The sequence below is a fragment of the Podarcis muralis genome, chromosome 5 (assembly GCF_964188315.1).
Source record: "Podarcis muralis chromosome 5, rPodMur119.hap1.1, whole genome shotgun sequence".
Taxonomy (NCBI): Eukaryota; Metazoa; Chordata; class Lepidosauria; order Squamata; family Lacertidae; genus Podarcis; species Podarcis muralis.
Window position 1 is genome coordinate 21,275,414 of NC_135659.1, and position 14,811 is coordinate 21,290,224.

Below are 14,811 nucleotides of genomic sequence, written 5' to 3' on the forward strand. Positions count from 1 at the left end.
AGTTTTCACCAGAATCCTGAACTTCTCTCTCCCCAATATGAGGTCCTGATCTGGATCTGTTGCATCGTCTAGCGGTTGCTACCTGTAAGGTGTGTTTTTTTTGGGGGGGGGGAGGAAAAAGAGAAAGAGAGATATGCATTTGTATGTTTCCAGTGTCACGTCAAGTGTGATCCTTGTGTCAGTGGCTGGCGATACCGTGTAACAAGTTGCTCCATCTTAATGAGTCAAAAATGAAAAGGCTTTTCTGGCTGAAGAAAGCCTGAAAACCAACAGGTTACCTAAAACAAATGTAAAACAGAAGTAATAAAATGTGTGCTGTGATTTGCTAGTGGCAAGCTGTAAATACAAAGCATCGTCCTCACACCTGCGAAAACAATGAAGGAATTAACAACACGCACACCTTATTTGTTGTATTTATTTTGCTAAAATGTAAGTCTGCCATACTACAAAGCATAGCTTCTTTGTATAGGTGTTACTTTAATATGTATGATAATGGGAAGGTAGAGGAGTTAACAGATAGCTGTTTAGTTCAAATCTTAGTCTACCTCTTTATAGCAGAAAATTGAAATCAACTCCATCCATTAAATGCTAAGAATACAGCTAAATGGTGAGAATTGATTTTGTTGCCTTCTGTGCCTATACAATTTCTTTCTTTCTATTTTATATTGTATCTAAACCAGACATTTAAAAGAACTGTATCTGTAAACGTGTAATTAGCTGAGATATTAATGGGCCTTCTTGCTGAGTGTGGACTTTTGCTCCTCCTTGAACAAGCAAGGAAGCAAACCAACCAACCAACCAACCAACCAACCAACCAACCAACCAACCAACCAGGAAGTCTTTCATAGCTTCCAGTTTCATCTGGGAAACTATGGTCAACAGCTTTGGAATAAGCTGAGCAACACTTGGTGTGCATGCAAGCAACAGGTGCATACATGTTTCAGCTTAAATTGAGATGAATTGTCCAAACTCACTATAGTCTTCAGCTATGTTATTAGTGGCAGGCATATAATATTGTAAGATTCATGTTGGAGTTCAGATGGGGTTATCTTATTTTATGCTAGCAGTAATATTGTGTGGTAGGTCAGGCCAAGAGAAATTTGCTGGAGGACTCCCAAGTAGCATCATGGCTAAGCAAAGATTTGAACCCAGGTGCCCCCAAAGTCCAGCACTTGTTCTGCTATGCTACACTGGTGTCATTCTTTCCTGATTAAGATTTTTTAAAAGAGAAATGTGAGATTATTACTGCAAGCTTACATAATAAGGTATCAGATCCAATTAGTGATATCCACATCATAGTTTAAGACACTTGTGGCCTTAAATTCCTCTGCAGACTGCTTGGGCATTTAAATTCTGTTTTTTTCAGACTTGCCTAGACAGAGATCTAATTTTTCCAATGTAGTATTACTGCACTAAGACTTCTTTGTATTTTTGAGCCTTACGTTCAAAAACTTGTTGGGATCTTGCAAAGAGTTGCCAACATTGACCTCATCATGCATCCTAAATAACAGTGTGTTTGCCAAGCGTTGTGGAAAAAAATGTCGCTGCCAGCAATATTTGGGTCTTATCGCCACTTTCAGTTTTTTCTGTGTTTTAGGCGTTCTACTAAATCTTTGGTGTTCCTGTCAGTTAGGAATTAAAGGGTACAATAATGTTTAAGAGATTCTTGGTAAAACCCTCCCCATTTATAAAGTAATCAGAGGGTATACACAGGATGTCCTTTGAAAGATTGTACCTTCTAGACTTTTGAATAAGTGGGCAGAATTATTTTTAAAAGTGTTGGTTGTGCCAAGTCTGAAGCCAATATTTGCCCTTACCTATTCCTTCTTATTGAGCAGGCACTGAGGAAGTGAAGCAATATGTATGAATGGGATGCACTAATTTCCAAAAAGTCTGAAATAAGAGCATTGGAAACTATAGCTTGACCTTCAAGAACACTTTCCATTTTGATTCCTTGCCCCCGACTCCTTGAATGCCCTCTGTATCTATAACAGAACCTCTTTAGATTGCAGGAAATTCTAGGGTCACTTCTAAGGTGTGGTCTCCCAGTACATGTGGGATTTTAGGCAGGCTTGTTGGACTCACCATTGACCTACATGACTGACAGGGTAAACCATGTGTTCGAAAACCTATCTGATAGTGTTTTGCATGCGCAGTGACTTTTAAGAAAATTACTCTGTCACAATGTTCTAATTGAATGATCATCTGATAAGTTTCCAGAGAACCTGTGGGGTTTCTCAGCACGCAGTTTGAAAACTAGTCTGAAAGTTCTTGTTTTTTTTTAAGAGGAGGGAAATATTTAAAGAGGAGCTTTTGTTAGTTGAATTAAAAACTGTTACATGACAGCCAGGACAAAAATAATGCATAACGAAGCTGGATTGTATTCAGCTTCTGTACCAGCTATTATCTTAAAGATGTGTGCTACTCAATTCATTGTAAAAATTCTAACGACATTTGTTTTTGAGATGCAAAGTAGATGGGAAAAGCATTTGCTATGGAGCAGTTTTATTGCCACTATTCAACAAAGGGCAAAGACCAATAAGAACAGTTCTGTAGAAAAGCTTTGCTTCTGGTTTAAGAGTTAAAAGGGCAAAATATTGATGTTTCCCTTATTCTGAACGATTTCCACAGCTTAAAAACTCCTGGAAAGAGAAAAAGCATAAAACTGACATTTAAAGAAGTAAGATGATTTACACTATGTCCAAAACTTTGGGTTAGGAAACAGTTTTAATTTTTTTTTTTAAGTAACTTGTCTGTTAAAAAGTGTTTTCCTTTTGATGCTGTTTCCCAATTGGGTAGACTCCTTCAGCGTTTCTAGGTTTAAAATATTTGCATTTTTGGTTTTGTTTTAATAAGGATATGTAGAGAAGCTTTTTTGTTCTTTGTAGCTAGCTGGTTTTTTATATCGATCAGAATGCTTTCACATTTGATTCTGATCTCAGACCTACATGAATAGAAGCAGCGATGTTGAGAGAAAATGACAGGCTACAAAATGTAGTCAATTTTCTTTCTTTTAAATGAGACCTAATCTTCTCTTACACTCTGCTCCTGGGAAATGCACATTTGACGAAAAGGATTTTTAAAGGGAATTTTGGTTTTTGATTTTAGTTTTGTTTTTTTAAAGATAGTAAATGAGCAATATATATATAGAGAGAGGGGGGGAATTATTTTATCTGTGACTGTCTTTTCCATTGGTTTACAGCTGGTGAGTTGGGTTGCAGCCCCACCTAAGTGGGTCACTATACAGTTGTATGTTATATGGTTTTAAAAAAGAAAGAAAGGAAAGAAATGGGCTCCCAAATTAATGTTAGGACTAAAGGTGGGTTGTGGGTCTGAAAAGATTGAAAATCACTTGTCAGGCAAGTGTTGATTTCATTGATTCATGAGCATTCATGTGTGAACTTGCCCTCAGAGGGTTGACCACTTAAAGCAGAGCTTTCCAAACAGTGTGTCGCGACATGTTAGAGTGTCGGCTGCAATGTGTCGGTGTGTATCGCACAAACGCTCCCCACGCTCCTCCTGGGGCTAGAAAGGGGTTAGCCTAACCTCCGGTTTGCTGGTAAAACTGAATTACTGTGTTGCGAAATGATGCAAAACTGAATTACTGTGTCGCGAAATGATGCATGTCCAAAAAGTGTGTCACCAACATGAAAAGTTTGTAAAGCTCTGACTTAAAGAGTATTTTCATGTCACATAATGGACTTGAATGTATAAGGGCATAATAGGCTACCCCTTAGTTTAACTCCTTGATCCTCATCTTTCCCTACATGAACCAAGAAATGTAACTTCAGGGGCACACATTTCCCCCCCTGCTTACACATTTCTGTGGTCTGACACTGTAACAACAACAACAACAACAACAACAACAACAACAACAACAACAACTACTTATTAGTTGCTTGTCACCCAAAGGTTTCCAAGCAACTTACAGCAAAGAAAAATATAAAATATATAATAGCAGAGGGGAAAGGGGGGATTCATATAATATATTAATATTTCAAAAAACATAACATCAGTGGAAAAACAACAACAAAACATACCAGCCATATAAATAGATGGTAAAGTCCTTTGTCCTGCCCTGTAAAATCCTGTGTAAGCTAATGATGCTATGGAAATAAAACCAAAGAGGAAGGTTATATTCAAAAATATTTCATTGTATCGTATTTTTATAAAGGTCATTCATATTTTTGTACAGGTCACTTGAAAGTGTTGTGATTTGAAACAATGGATGAGCAATCTCAAGGCATGCCAGGCCCTCCTGTTCCTCAATTTCAGCCACAGGTAGGACATTGCATTAGTTGCTCAGACTAGGTAGGAAGGGGTACATTAATGCAGAATTTAAAAGCCCAGAGAACTTACTCTGACTTACATTTTGCCGATGTTATTCTGTTCATTTCCATTACATACTGAAGCCCTAGAATGGTGCTATGGATTTTTTTCCTTTCCATTTTTTTTTACTGTTGCAACTTGGACTCCAGTTTGTTTGTTTTTTGTTTGTAACTGTATACTACGTTTTAGGTGAACCATGAATCAGTTATTGTAGAAACATTAACGCAATAAGCACTAGTCTAGCTTCAACAACAATAGAAAAAACCTTTTTCAAAACTACATTTCTCCTCTTTACCCTGAAGGTAAGCTGGATTTTGAAAAGCCCTGTGGTGGCAGTTGTTGAGGGAGGACCAGTTTATCTCAGACAGAAGTCATGAAGCTGGAGCTGCTCTCTGTGATGCTCTATCTTGTCCTCTCAGGGCAATATGGTTCTTGGGTAACCTTTTGGTGGTGAATGAGATTGGTAGAGAGGCCACCAGTAGGAGCTTTAGGAGTTAGTTGGTGGACAGCTCTGTAAGAACGTCCCTTAAAATTTGAAGCTCAGATGTGCCAGTACAACTCAAATTTCTGTATCATATAATCTTTTTGTGTAGCTCCATGGGAATGCTAATAACAAATAGTGACCTGAGAGAGAATGCAGTTTGCTAAATCATAATTGCGTCAGTGCAAATTATGTATTCAGAAATAAAGGAAGAAACAGTAGCAGAACAAAGTTTCTTCTTGGATTTCGAAAAGCATACCAAGAATGAGTTTGTGTAACCCTGTTTTTCAGCGGAGTGTCGGGACAGCAGCAAAAAACAGTCTAATTAAAAGGATGAAATGTTTTTCTGATACATAACAAGTTTTAAGTTACAAACGGGGAGTGGGAAAGTTGTTAACATTCACAGATTTCAGCACAGCTGTTGTTTGGAATTTGAGCCTATTTACACCTCAGGTGGTAGTCATGTTCCGCTGCTATACACCAGTGGTTTGTCGCCCATACACTAAAAAGTGTGATGGGGAGATGTATGTGTTCAAAGATGATGTGCCCTTATTTTTGGCCAGTCATGACTGTCTGATGTACGTCCACACACTGTGTTTGTATGTGCACATCTTCACTTTGAGGATACCAAAATACCAGTTGAAGGTACTGTCTTAACCAGGATTTCTAAACACCCTTGTTTCTTGATCTGGTTACAAGGGAACCCACCCAGGCTAGCATTAACCATAATTCACATTGGTGTAGGTGTCCAATCCTGAAATAATTTGAACACTGAAATTAATAGCTTTGTGAGTAGGTGATTGCTTTGAGTTTTTAACTGTTTTAGAAGTTTTAATTGCATTATTTTTGCATTGACATGTTGCTGCCCTGGGCTCCTTTGATGGAAGGTGAGGGATATATGCTTAATAAACAACAAAATAAAATAAATAAATAATCCAAAGCATGTTCCTGTGACTGCCTTCTGATTTGCAAACTGCGGTTTGCAGGGAGCCAGCACTGGGTCTGCCCAGAACATGGGAGAGAATGGTTAGGGCCTCGATAATCTAGCTCAATAGATGGATTATGTTATGCCAAAAGCAACACCCCAGCTGAGATGTAGAAGTTGTTGCCACTCCTTTTCTTTTTAATGTGCTGGTCTAAGATGCAGTGTGATCTTTACCAAAATGTATGTAATATGTTCTCTGACCAACTGATGCTCCCATTATGCATGAGTTTATTGCTTTCCCAAATTGCATAGTGGCTGGGAGGGAGGCCCGGGTGATAGTTGGGAGATGTGCAGCTATGTTCCTTCTCATGTCAGGTCTCCACGTCTAAATTGTATGACAAGACAAGGGAGCAGATGAGACAAGCTGTCAGTCAGCCACACTGCCCTTTGAAGAAAGGCCATTGGGGCTGGGGAGGCAGGGGGGGAGGTGCTGCAAATGGGCTGTGAAGTTTACATACACTGCCCACTGTTAAACAGATTACCTCTAATGAAGTGTCTAATGCTCAGGCCATATCAGTCTAATCCTCGGTGGCAGTTCATCCCTCAACTGCCAAAAAAACACCGCCCTCTGGCCCGCTCTCGCCACTCTGGCCGCCAAACACAGGGAGGTGCCCCGTCTTAATAAAGCCAGACAGTGTGTGATCTGACATGCAAATGTAGGTCATTGCATATGTAAATGTGTGATTACAAACCTGCATGCCAAAACACATTAGTGAGACTTTGCTCTCAGCATGCGGTTGTCACACTGCCTTAGTAGTTCACGCTAATGTTTGTCAAGTTACTGCGCAGACAGAGGATGCAATTCCCAATTCAAATTTTGAAATATATGCTGGTTAAACAACCACAAAACCCCGTAGCTTAATGAAGCCACTTCCTGGTTCTCTGCAACGTGAACATTTGAATAATAAGAGAGAAACTCCACCAAGTTTCTCTGTTTTTACTCTAAATGCTGCAGATAACCTCATTAAATCTGCATAGGCTTCACTTTGAATATACATAGCTGAATTGCTGCAATACCATCACTATCGAAGCAACAACGTATTTGGATGTAGGTGCTTCTAAGGAACAATAATTTATTTTTGATTGTGTAACTGAGCCCCGGGGAGGCAAAAGCCCTAGAATCATTTCTAACACCCGCTGCAGTTCAAAGAAGACCAATTGAGTACTTACAGCATTTAGAATTGCTGCTGTTTTTGCTTTTAAATTGAAATGCAAGGGCACAAAATGACAAAATTGTCGCCATCCTTCATTTTGTTACTGTTTTTGTTTGGATGCTGCATGTCACAAGGGTATGCAAAACTTTGAAATATAAAATGCTCGGGAAACAGAACAGAGAACAACCTGGAGTATCACTGACTCTCAGTTTTCTCCCTTATAATCTTTGCTGTCTCCTCCAAAAACAGGAGAAGCCAGTTACAAGTATATATTCTACATCAAATGGAGCATATCCAGCTTCAGAATACAAACAGTTAAATATAATCAAGAACTGTGGATCTTAGAACTCTGCATTTCTGCATCAATTTCCAGATCTCTAAAGCAATCTATTAACGGTTGCTCAGTTTCCATCTCTCAGTAGTAGATAAAGGGTTGGTCACAGATAACATTGCAGGATGCATTTGTGCATGCCTTCAATGCAGACAGAACTTGCTCTGATTCCAGGCCAGTACTAATCCATCTTCTTCAGCTACAATTTTCAGAAGTAATCCTTTTCTCCTTATCTGTACTGGACGCTAGGAAGTTTTCTCATACCTCTTGGATAGAATGTCCACTTACGCCTAGGAACTATGTAGACAATGTTAAATTGGCTGACACTCAGAAGCACATACATGATCATGTTTCTCTTGAAAATCCACAACTATACATGTATATTTTAACAATATGAGGACTAGACCCGAATCCTTAAAAGGAATCCTTAGGATATCAGGTGAAATGGGAACAAACAGTATTATTGATCACAACTTATCACCCTAGTCTGACTTATCAGAGGACTTGTCTACAGTAGGGGAAGGACTGTAGGCCTAATTGCCACTGACAGGAACTCTTCTCTGCAATCCTGTGCCCACTTACCTGGAGATAGGCCCCACTGAACTCACTGGGATGCATTTCTAAGTAAGCATGTATAGGGTTGGATGTAATTTTCATTTATTTTTGTCAATTGCATTTGTGTGTAAATATTAATATTCATTTATATTCCTTTTTACAAAAAGTACACAAGGTACCTTTACATGAAACCTAATTAGAATGTGACCCAGAAAGTAAACAATAGAAACAACAGTTTAATATGAAGGCAGATAAAACCATGATTTTAAAAAGCCCCACAAATAAAACTATCCTCAGTCCTCACCTGAAAACAGACTGTGTGGGAACAGTATCAGTCTCTCTTGACAGACTATAACAAATTCTAGGTACCAGAGCTGAAAAAGCCTTCTTCTGAGTACCTATCTGGTGCACCTACCTAATCTTGAAGGTATTGGTTAGGAACATTTTGGGAGGATTGGAACCTAAAACCATTTAAGGGTTTGAAGTTCAAAGTCAGGACCTTGGGTTGAGTCTAGAAGAAAACTGCCAACCAGTGACAGTGCAGTATTGATACACAGACACTTGGTGATGTGGTGCAGCTAGGAAAGGGTTAGTTCTCGTTTTTTAAACCCAGTAACTTAGAATCCATTCCAAACTGGATGCATACTGACTTTCCAGGGTTAGGAACCTAGGCAGTTCCAAAGCAAACATTAGGAAACTCAGAACAAATACACCCATATAGTTTTTCGAACACTGTGGCTGAGTACTGCTTATTTCTGCCAGTGCACACATACTTGCCTTTTTAAAGCCTCTGTACTTGGTGCAGCCAATCTCACATTCATGTTCTTAAAGCTAATGGTATAAGCAACTGGCTGTTGGGAGGGGGGAAAGTATGATTGCACATACTCCTCCAGTATGTAAAGTATACCTTATGTTTTCTTGTATCCTTGACTGCAGAAAGCCTTACGACCTGACATGGGCTACAATACTTTAGCAAACTTCCGAATAGAAAAGAAGATTGGCCGTGGACAGTTTAGTGAAGTTTACAGAGCCACGTGTTTGTTGGACGGTGTGCCAGTAGCTTTAAAAAAAGTGCAGGTAAGGATGTCTTGAGCAATGCAATGAGAAACTTAGCTACTGTTTTTGGTAAGGTTGCTTAATGTTGTTTTATATATAAGTCAATAGGTAACCATTGTTTTAGCACCTTTGTGGGGGGGGGGTTACTTTATTTTTGCATATTCCATTTCACAAACAGTAACAACAAAAAAGAAACAAAATACAGACATCATATCCCCTTTGACTTCTCTGCCCCCCTTTTGTGGATCCTTATGTTTTCATTTTCATTCTGCCTCTTATCACCAAGTCCACTGCTGATTCTAAAACAATTGGAGTGAACATTGTTTTAGAACCTTGCTAATTGTTGAAATACCGTTTTATAAAAACAATAATCATAATTGTTTATTTTTACACTGCTTTTCCACAGTAAACTATGGTCAAAGCAGATCACAACATCAAAACAATTACATAATTCACAAGTCATAACAAAATCTAAATAATCACATAAGAAATTGGCTACTCTCATATTAATAAAAGTACATTAAAATTGTACAATACACTGATAACAACTCTTAATAAGATCTAGCAATAAAAATACAAGAACATAACTTACGCACCTGCAAAACTAAATTTTGACCCCCAGCAACAGCAACAACAACCCCCACTCTGATGCTCTCTAGGTAGCAGCAACTTTCATAGCTGGAGTCATTCTGCATCTTGCGCTCTCAGGCCAGGTGAAGATGGTCCAAACTGAGAGCAGGGACCAGTTCACACAGGACTTTTATCCACCATCCACTACCCAGAGATCTACCCAGGCAGCAAAGTCTCTCACTTCCAGAGGTTGTCTCAGCAGAGTGGGCTTCCGCTTTCTCATGTGCTCTTTTTGGACAATCAAAGCCACAGCATTTATGATGTCAGCAAATCAGGAGTCACATGTATTTTTTACCCCAACAGCATGAACCTGTCCCTCCTGAGCCCAGGGCCTAGCAGCCTTCGCTTGCTCCCAAGTGCTGCCTTTGGCTGATGGTACCTGTACCTCCCATTCACCAGCCACAACTTTTGTGGCAGTTTTTGCCTTGAAGAAGCCTAGCATCAGCATGTGGCACCTGCAGGCACTTGTGGTATCAGGATTCTTTCAGGGCTTATAGCTGCACTGACACCTTTCCTGAGGCTGCTGAGGCACCATTTAAATTATCCACAATGGCCCCGGGGTCACTCCAGGGCATTGTGGGAAATATAAATGGTGACTCTGGGCCGCCTAGCATGGATTGCTGCACTGCGGCTGCTGTCTTCACCAGATACCCTTCGAAACCTGCAGTGTAGGAGGCTATGATGCTATGCAATGGGTAAATGGAAGAAAGATCTAACATTTTTGTAATAGACACAGGATTCAAAATATTTTGGCTCTCTGATTATTGTGCAATGAACTTTAGACATCAAAAAATGTTTCAGACTTGAGCCTTAAAAAAATAGGATGACAAGGCTGGCTGTACTGCTTCTGCCACTGCCACCTAAGGATTTCTGAATGCTTTTCTAACCCTGAATACAATAGCACCACCTCTGTCTTCTTCATGTAGCATTGTGAAGCCGTAAGTTTAAGGTGCCAGGTTTTAAGGGCTGTGCATGTGTTCACTGCCTCTAACTGCAGTCTCTGTGTGCCGTTTTTAAAAGAACGAGCTTCATTCCAGAGCAGACGATTTTGAACTGCTAGCTTGTATTAGCGAAATGCATTAAAAAGAAGTACAAATGTTAAAGAGATGCATTCAAAAGAGATGTTCAACGTTTTTTTAAAAGTAAAGCCAGTCCATTGACTCTAGTCAGAAACCCTACTGTGCCAAATGTTCCAAGGCCATTATAAAATAACAGGCCCTTCTTTGCAGAGTATTATCTAAGCACAGTCTACAGTATGGGACCTTCTTGAACAGATTTCCCCAGTCTGATTCCCCCCAGATGGTTAGAACTGCAATCCCCACTGTTGGCCATGCTAGCTGTGGTTGATGTAAGTTGTACAGTGGTGCCCTGCAAGACGAATGCCTCGCAAGACGGAAAACCCGCTAGACGAAAGGGTTTTCCGTTTCTGAGTTGCTTCGCAAGACGATTTTCCCTATGGGCTTGCTTCGCAAGACGAAAACGTCTTGCGTGTCTTGCGATTTTTTTCCTGCTCCCCCCCCCTTTTTCTAAGCCGCTAAGCCGCTAATAGCCTTTTAGCAGCTTAGCCGCTAAGCCTTTAATAGCCGCTAAACCGCTAATAGCGCTAATCCGCTTAGCCGCTAATAGGGTTGCTTCGTAAGATGAAAAAAACCGCTAGACGAAGAGAATTGCGGAACGGATTCTTTTCGTCTTGCGAGGCACCACTGTAATGCAGGACACCTGAAGTTTAGTAGGTTGGGCAAGGCTGTTCTAGGGCAATAAGACACTCTAGTTTCTTCACTTGGATGGAAGACATTGACCTTATGTGAGCATAAGAAGGTCTAGCAAGCCCCTTCCTGCACTCTCCAGACTTCCTGTGAGTGCAGCAATGAAGGGGATCTCTCTTGTCTGTGTTGTTGCAAGGTTTTCCTTGTTAGATTGGATTGTTTTTCTTGATGTTATAGTGTTGCAAGTATTGCTTCATTTTTTTCTGCGGGTTATTTTTCTCTCCAAGTCCTATGCACTGTGTTACAATGAGTAACTTTTGAAAAGTGCCTTCACAACAGTGGAAAGTCCCGACTCGTATCTATTAGTGAGTCATTTCCTAGCCCTTCTGCTGTCCTGTGCAAATCCACCCTGTTACAAGGCACCCAGGGCTAGCTTGTGATGCTCGCTCCCACACTGTCGTGTATCTTAATGAAATTTGGGTGGAGTGGCTCTTGCACCCCATCCTAAATACTTTACAGGGCCAATTATGATTAGGATTAAATGCTGTCTTTTATTTAACAACGACATTTCAAAATTTACATTATATTACTTGCTAGCATGCTTTCTGCCTGGAAGTCCGTGGGGCATTAAAGTAATTCGGATTCCTAAACTTTTTTTGGCCATGTTAATGTTTCAAAGCTTCCATCTTTAAAAAAGTCACCTAGCAGAATATATAAGCTCTTTTATTATATGGAAATGCCAGAGGGTGCGAGGGTGAGCAGAGAAGGAAGCAGGATAGTGTTAAATTGCAGCATAAATGTCAAAAGAAGTGTATCTAAATGAAGACGGTAGTTTGTGTGTGTGTTTGTTACTGTACTATTTTTAAACTTGAGAATTTAATAGGTTTTTGAATTGCCCAGCAACAGTAACTATTTTGTTGTTGTTGTTATTTTAAGAATGCATGCAATTATGGAACTTCTGGCTAGCCTGGTCTACATGGGAGTTAGGGTGAAATGTTTTGCTAGAATTCTTTCCAGAAGCTCCATTGCATTTTGTGCCCTATGTAGTTCCATGCATTTCCCCTTTCATTTCAGCTCTTAATACCTTGTGTTAGAAGATCATAAAAGGATTCTTTTTATCTGGCACATGGATTAATTATTCATTGTGCGTTGTCAGCGAATTGCTTCTTCAGGATTAAATTAGAACTAATTAATCTTAAGGAAGAAATTTCTATTTTATGCTATAAAAAAAAACTATGGCCGTTTTACTTTCCTGGTTGGTAATCATTTTATTGCTTTTGTTTTTGTAGGGAATTCTATTTGTTTGTTTGGCCATAGCTCTTTATGGTTCTGCAGGTTGTGGTTTATGAAATACGCTATATTGAAAACATTTAGTTCTACGATTCAAAAGAGACCACTTTTTCAAAGATCGGAGTGCTGTTCATACATGCTGAATAAAAAAGTCTATTTGCTCTCTGAGATCAAACACCAATGGTCTTAAGAGCAGCATTACATTTTTGCAGGGGAAAAAGCTTGTAGCTGGAGTATTTCAAAAGAAGCATCCTTTTGAATTAACTGACTTATTTTATAGACTTCAAAAGTCTATTTGTTGGACTGAGAGAAATAAATGCCGAATTCAGAAATGAGAATTTAATGTGGGGAGACTTTCTTTTTTAAGAGGGCTAGTCCATCTTTCTGCTTCCTTCTGCTTGGTTCTTCATCTTAACCCCATTACTGCTCCCAGCTTTAGCACCACCTCTAAGGATCATCGCCTCACCTGCAACATGTAAACTGCCACCTCCCCATGCTGATTTTTGCCTTTGGCTTAAGGCCCCATGAAAAAACAGAAACAAAACATGAACCCATCTTCTCATTCCCTGTTTGCTTCTCCCTCTCAGGCTTTTTGGTGTCCTCTTCAGCAATTTTTTATCCTCCTTTAATATATCTGTTCTATCTTTATCCCATTGCCACAATTTCTTCACATTTTCCAGATAGAAAGCTGTGCTGCATTTGCCAATTAACTGCTGGCGCAGTAGATAGATGCACGTGAATTCAATGGATTAGGTCTGACTTGATGGCTGGCTGTGTAATGAGCAAGTCCCAAAATTTGAAGATGTGTCTGGGTTCCTTGGATGTGCTAGACTAGAGCATGGCTGGGAAACCTGTGGCCCTCCAGATGTTTCTGGATTACAGCTCCCTTCAGCCCCAGAGAACATAGAATCATAGAATCATAGAGTTGGAATAGACCACAAGGGCCATTGAGTTCAACCCCCTGCCAAGCAGGAAACACCATCAGAGCACTCCTGACATATGGTTGTCAAGCCTCTGCTTAAAGACCTCCAAAGAAGGAGACTCCACCACACTCCTTGGCAGCAAATTCCACTGTCGAACAGCTCTTACTGTCAGGAAGTTCTTCCTAATGTTTAAGTGGAATCTTCTTTCTTGTAGTTTGGATCCATTGCTCCATGTCCGCTTCTCTGGAGCAGCAGAAAACAACCTTTCTCCCTCCTCTATATGACATCTTTTTATATATTTGAACATGGCTATCATATCACCCCTTAACCTCCTCTTCTCCAGGCTAAACATGCCCAGCTCCCTTAGCCGTTCCTCATAAGGCATTGTTTCCAGGCCTTTGACCATTTTGGTTGCCCTCCTCTGGACACATTCCAGTTTGTCAGTGTCCTTCTTGAACTGTGGTGCCCAGAACTGGACACAGTACTCCAGGTGAGGTCTGACCAGAGCAGAATACAGTGGCACTATTACTTCCCTTGATCTAGAGGCTATACTCCTATTGATGCAGCCCAGAATTGCATTGGCTTTTTTAGCTGCCGCATCACACTGTTGGCTCATGTCAACATGATCAGTAATGACTGGCAAACATGTTCCTGGTTTAAGAAAGATCTTTTGTTTCTCTTTTTATAAGTTCTATGTGTAGCAGCGGGGTATGTGGGGAGGATTTGGGAAGCTCTGAAAGCCTTCTTCGCATTGGGCTGCAGCTCCTAAGAGGCTTGTTTGGTGCCAGTGTTGATGTCATTTTGGTGCTGAATGAAGAGCAGGATTTTTAGCTTTTTAAACATTTTACAAAGTTTAAACCATGTTTAGCTTTACAGTCTACAACAGATTTAAATATTCCAGTCCAGAAAACTGCACTTGTCATTCAGATTCCCTACATTCTGCCAAACCCATACGTAATCTCCTCCATGCCTCTTACCTAAATGGATACCAACCCTTTTCCAGTCTAGCAACATGTCCACATTCCTCAGGCTTTACCCTGGTCTCACACTGAAAATACTTCTTTTGTGCAAATTAATTCATTCCTCTGTATAAGCCAGGCTTCCTCAACCTCAGCCCTCCAGGTGTTTTTGGCCTACAACTCCCATGATTCCTAGCTAGCAGGACCAGTGGTCAGGGATGATGGGAATTGTAGTCTCAAAATATCTGGAGGGCCAAGGTTGAGGGAGCCTCTTTTGTGAGGAAAGTCTTTGTCTGTTTTTCTATCCAGGAAAAATACTAGATTTCCCTCCCTAAATCATTTTTTTTTTAAATGAAAATAAATGAAACACACTTTTTAAAAAGTCCCATGTAGCTGTGGAAGATTTCTGAAA

General features: G+C 40.1%; 1 protein-coding gene across 9 annotated transcripts in view; it reads left to right on the forward strand.

Moving 5' to 3' along the window:
- Positions 1–14,811, forward strand: part of NEK7 (NIMA related kinase 7) — an 83,342-nt gene that overhangs the window by 20,770 nt on the left and 47,761 nt on the right. For 5 of the 9 annotated variants that reach the window (XM_028732556.2, XM_077928362.1, XM_077928363.1 and 2 more), the window contains 2 exons: positions 4,196–4,281; positions 8,772–8,912. In XM_028732556.2, the coding sequence (XP_028588389.1) occupies positions 4,225–4,281; positions 8,772–8,912 (198 nt within the window). In that variant the 5' untranslated portion in view covers positions 4,196–4,224. The remainder of the gene's footprint in view (positions 1–4,195; positions 4,282–8,771; positions 8,913–14,811) is intronic. The other 4 variants (XM_028732560.2, XM_028732561.2, XM_077928361.1 and 1 more) reach the window with 2 other exon arrangements.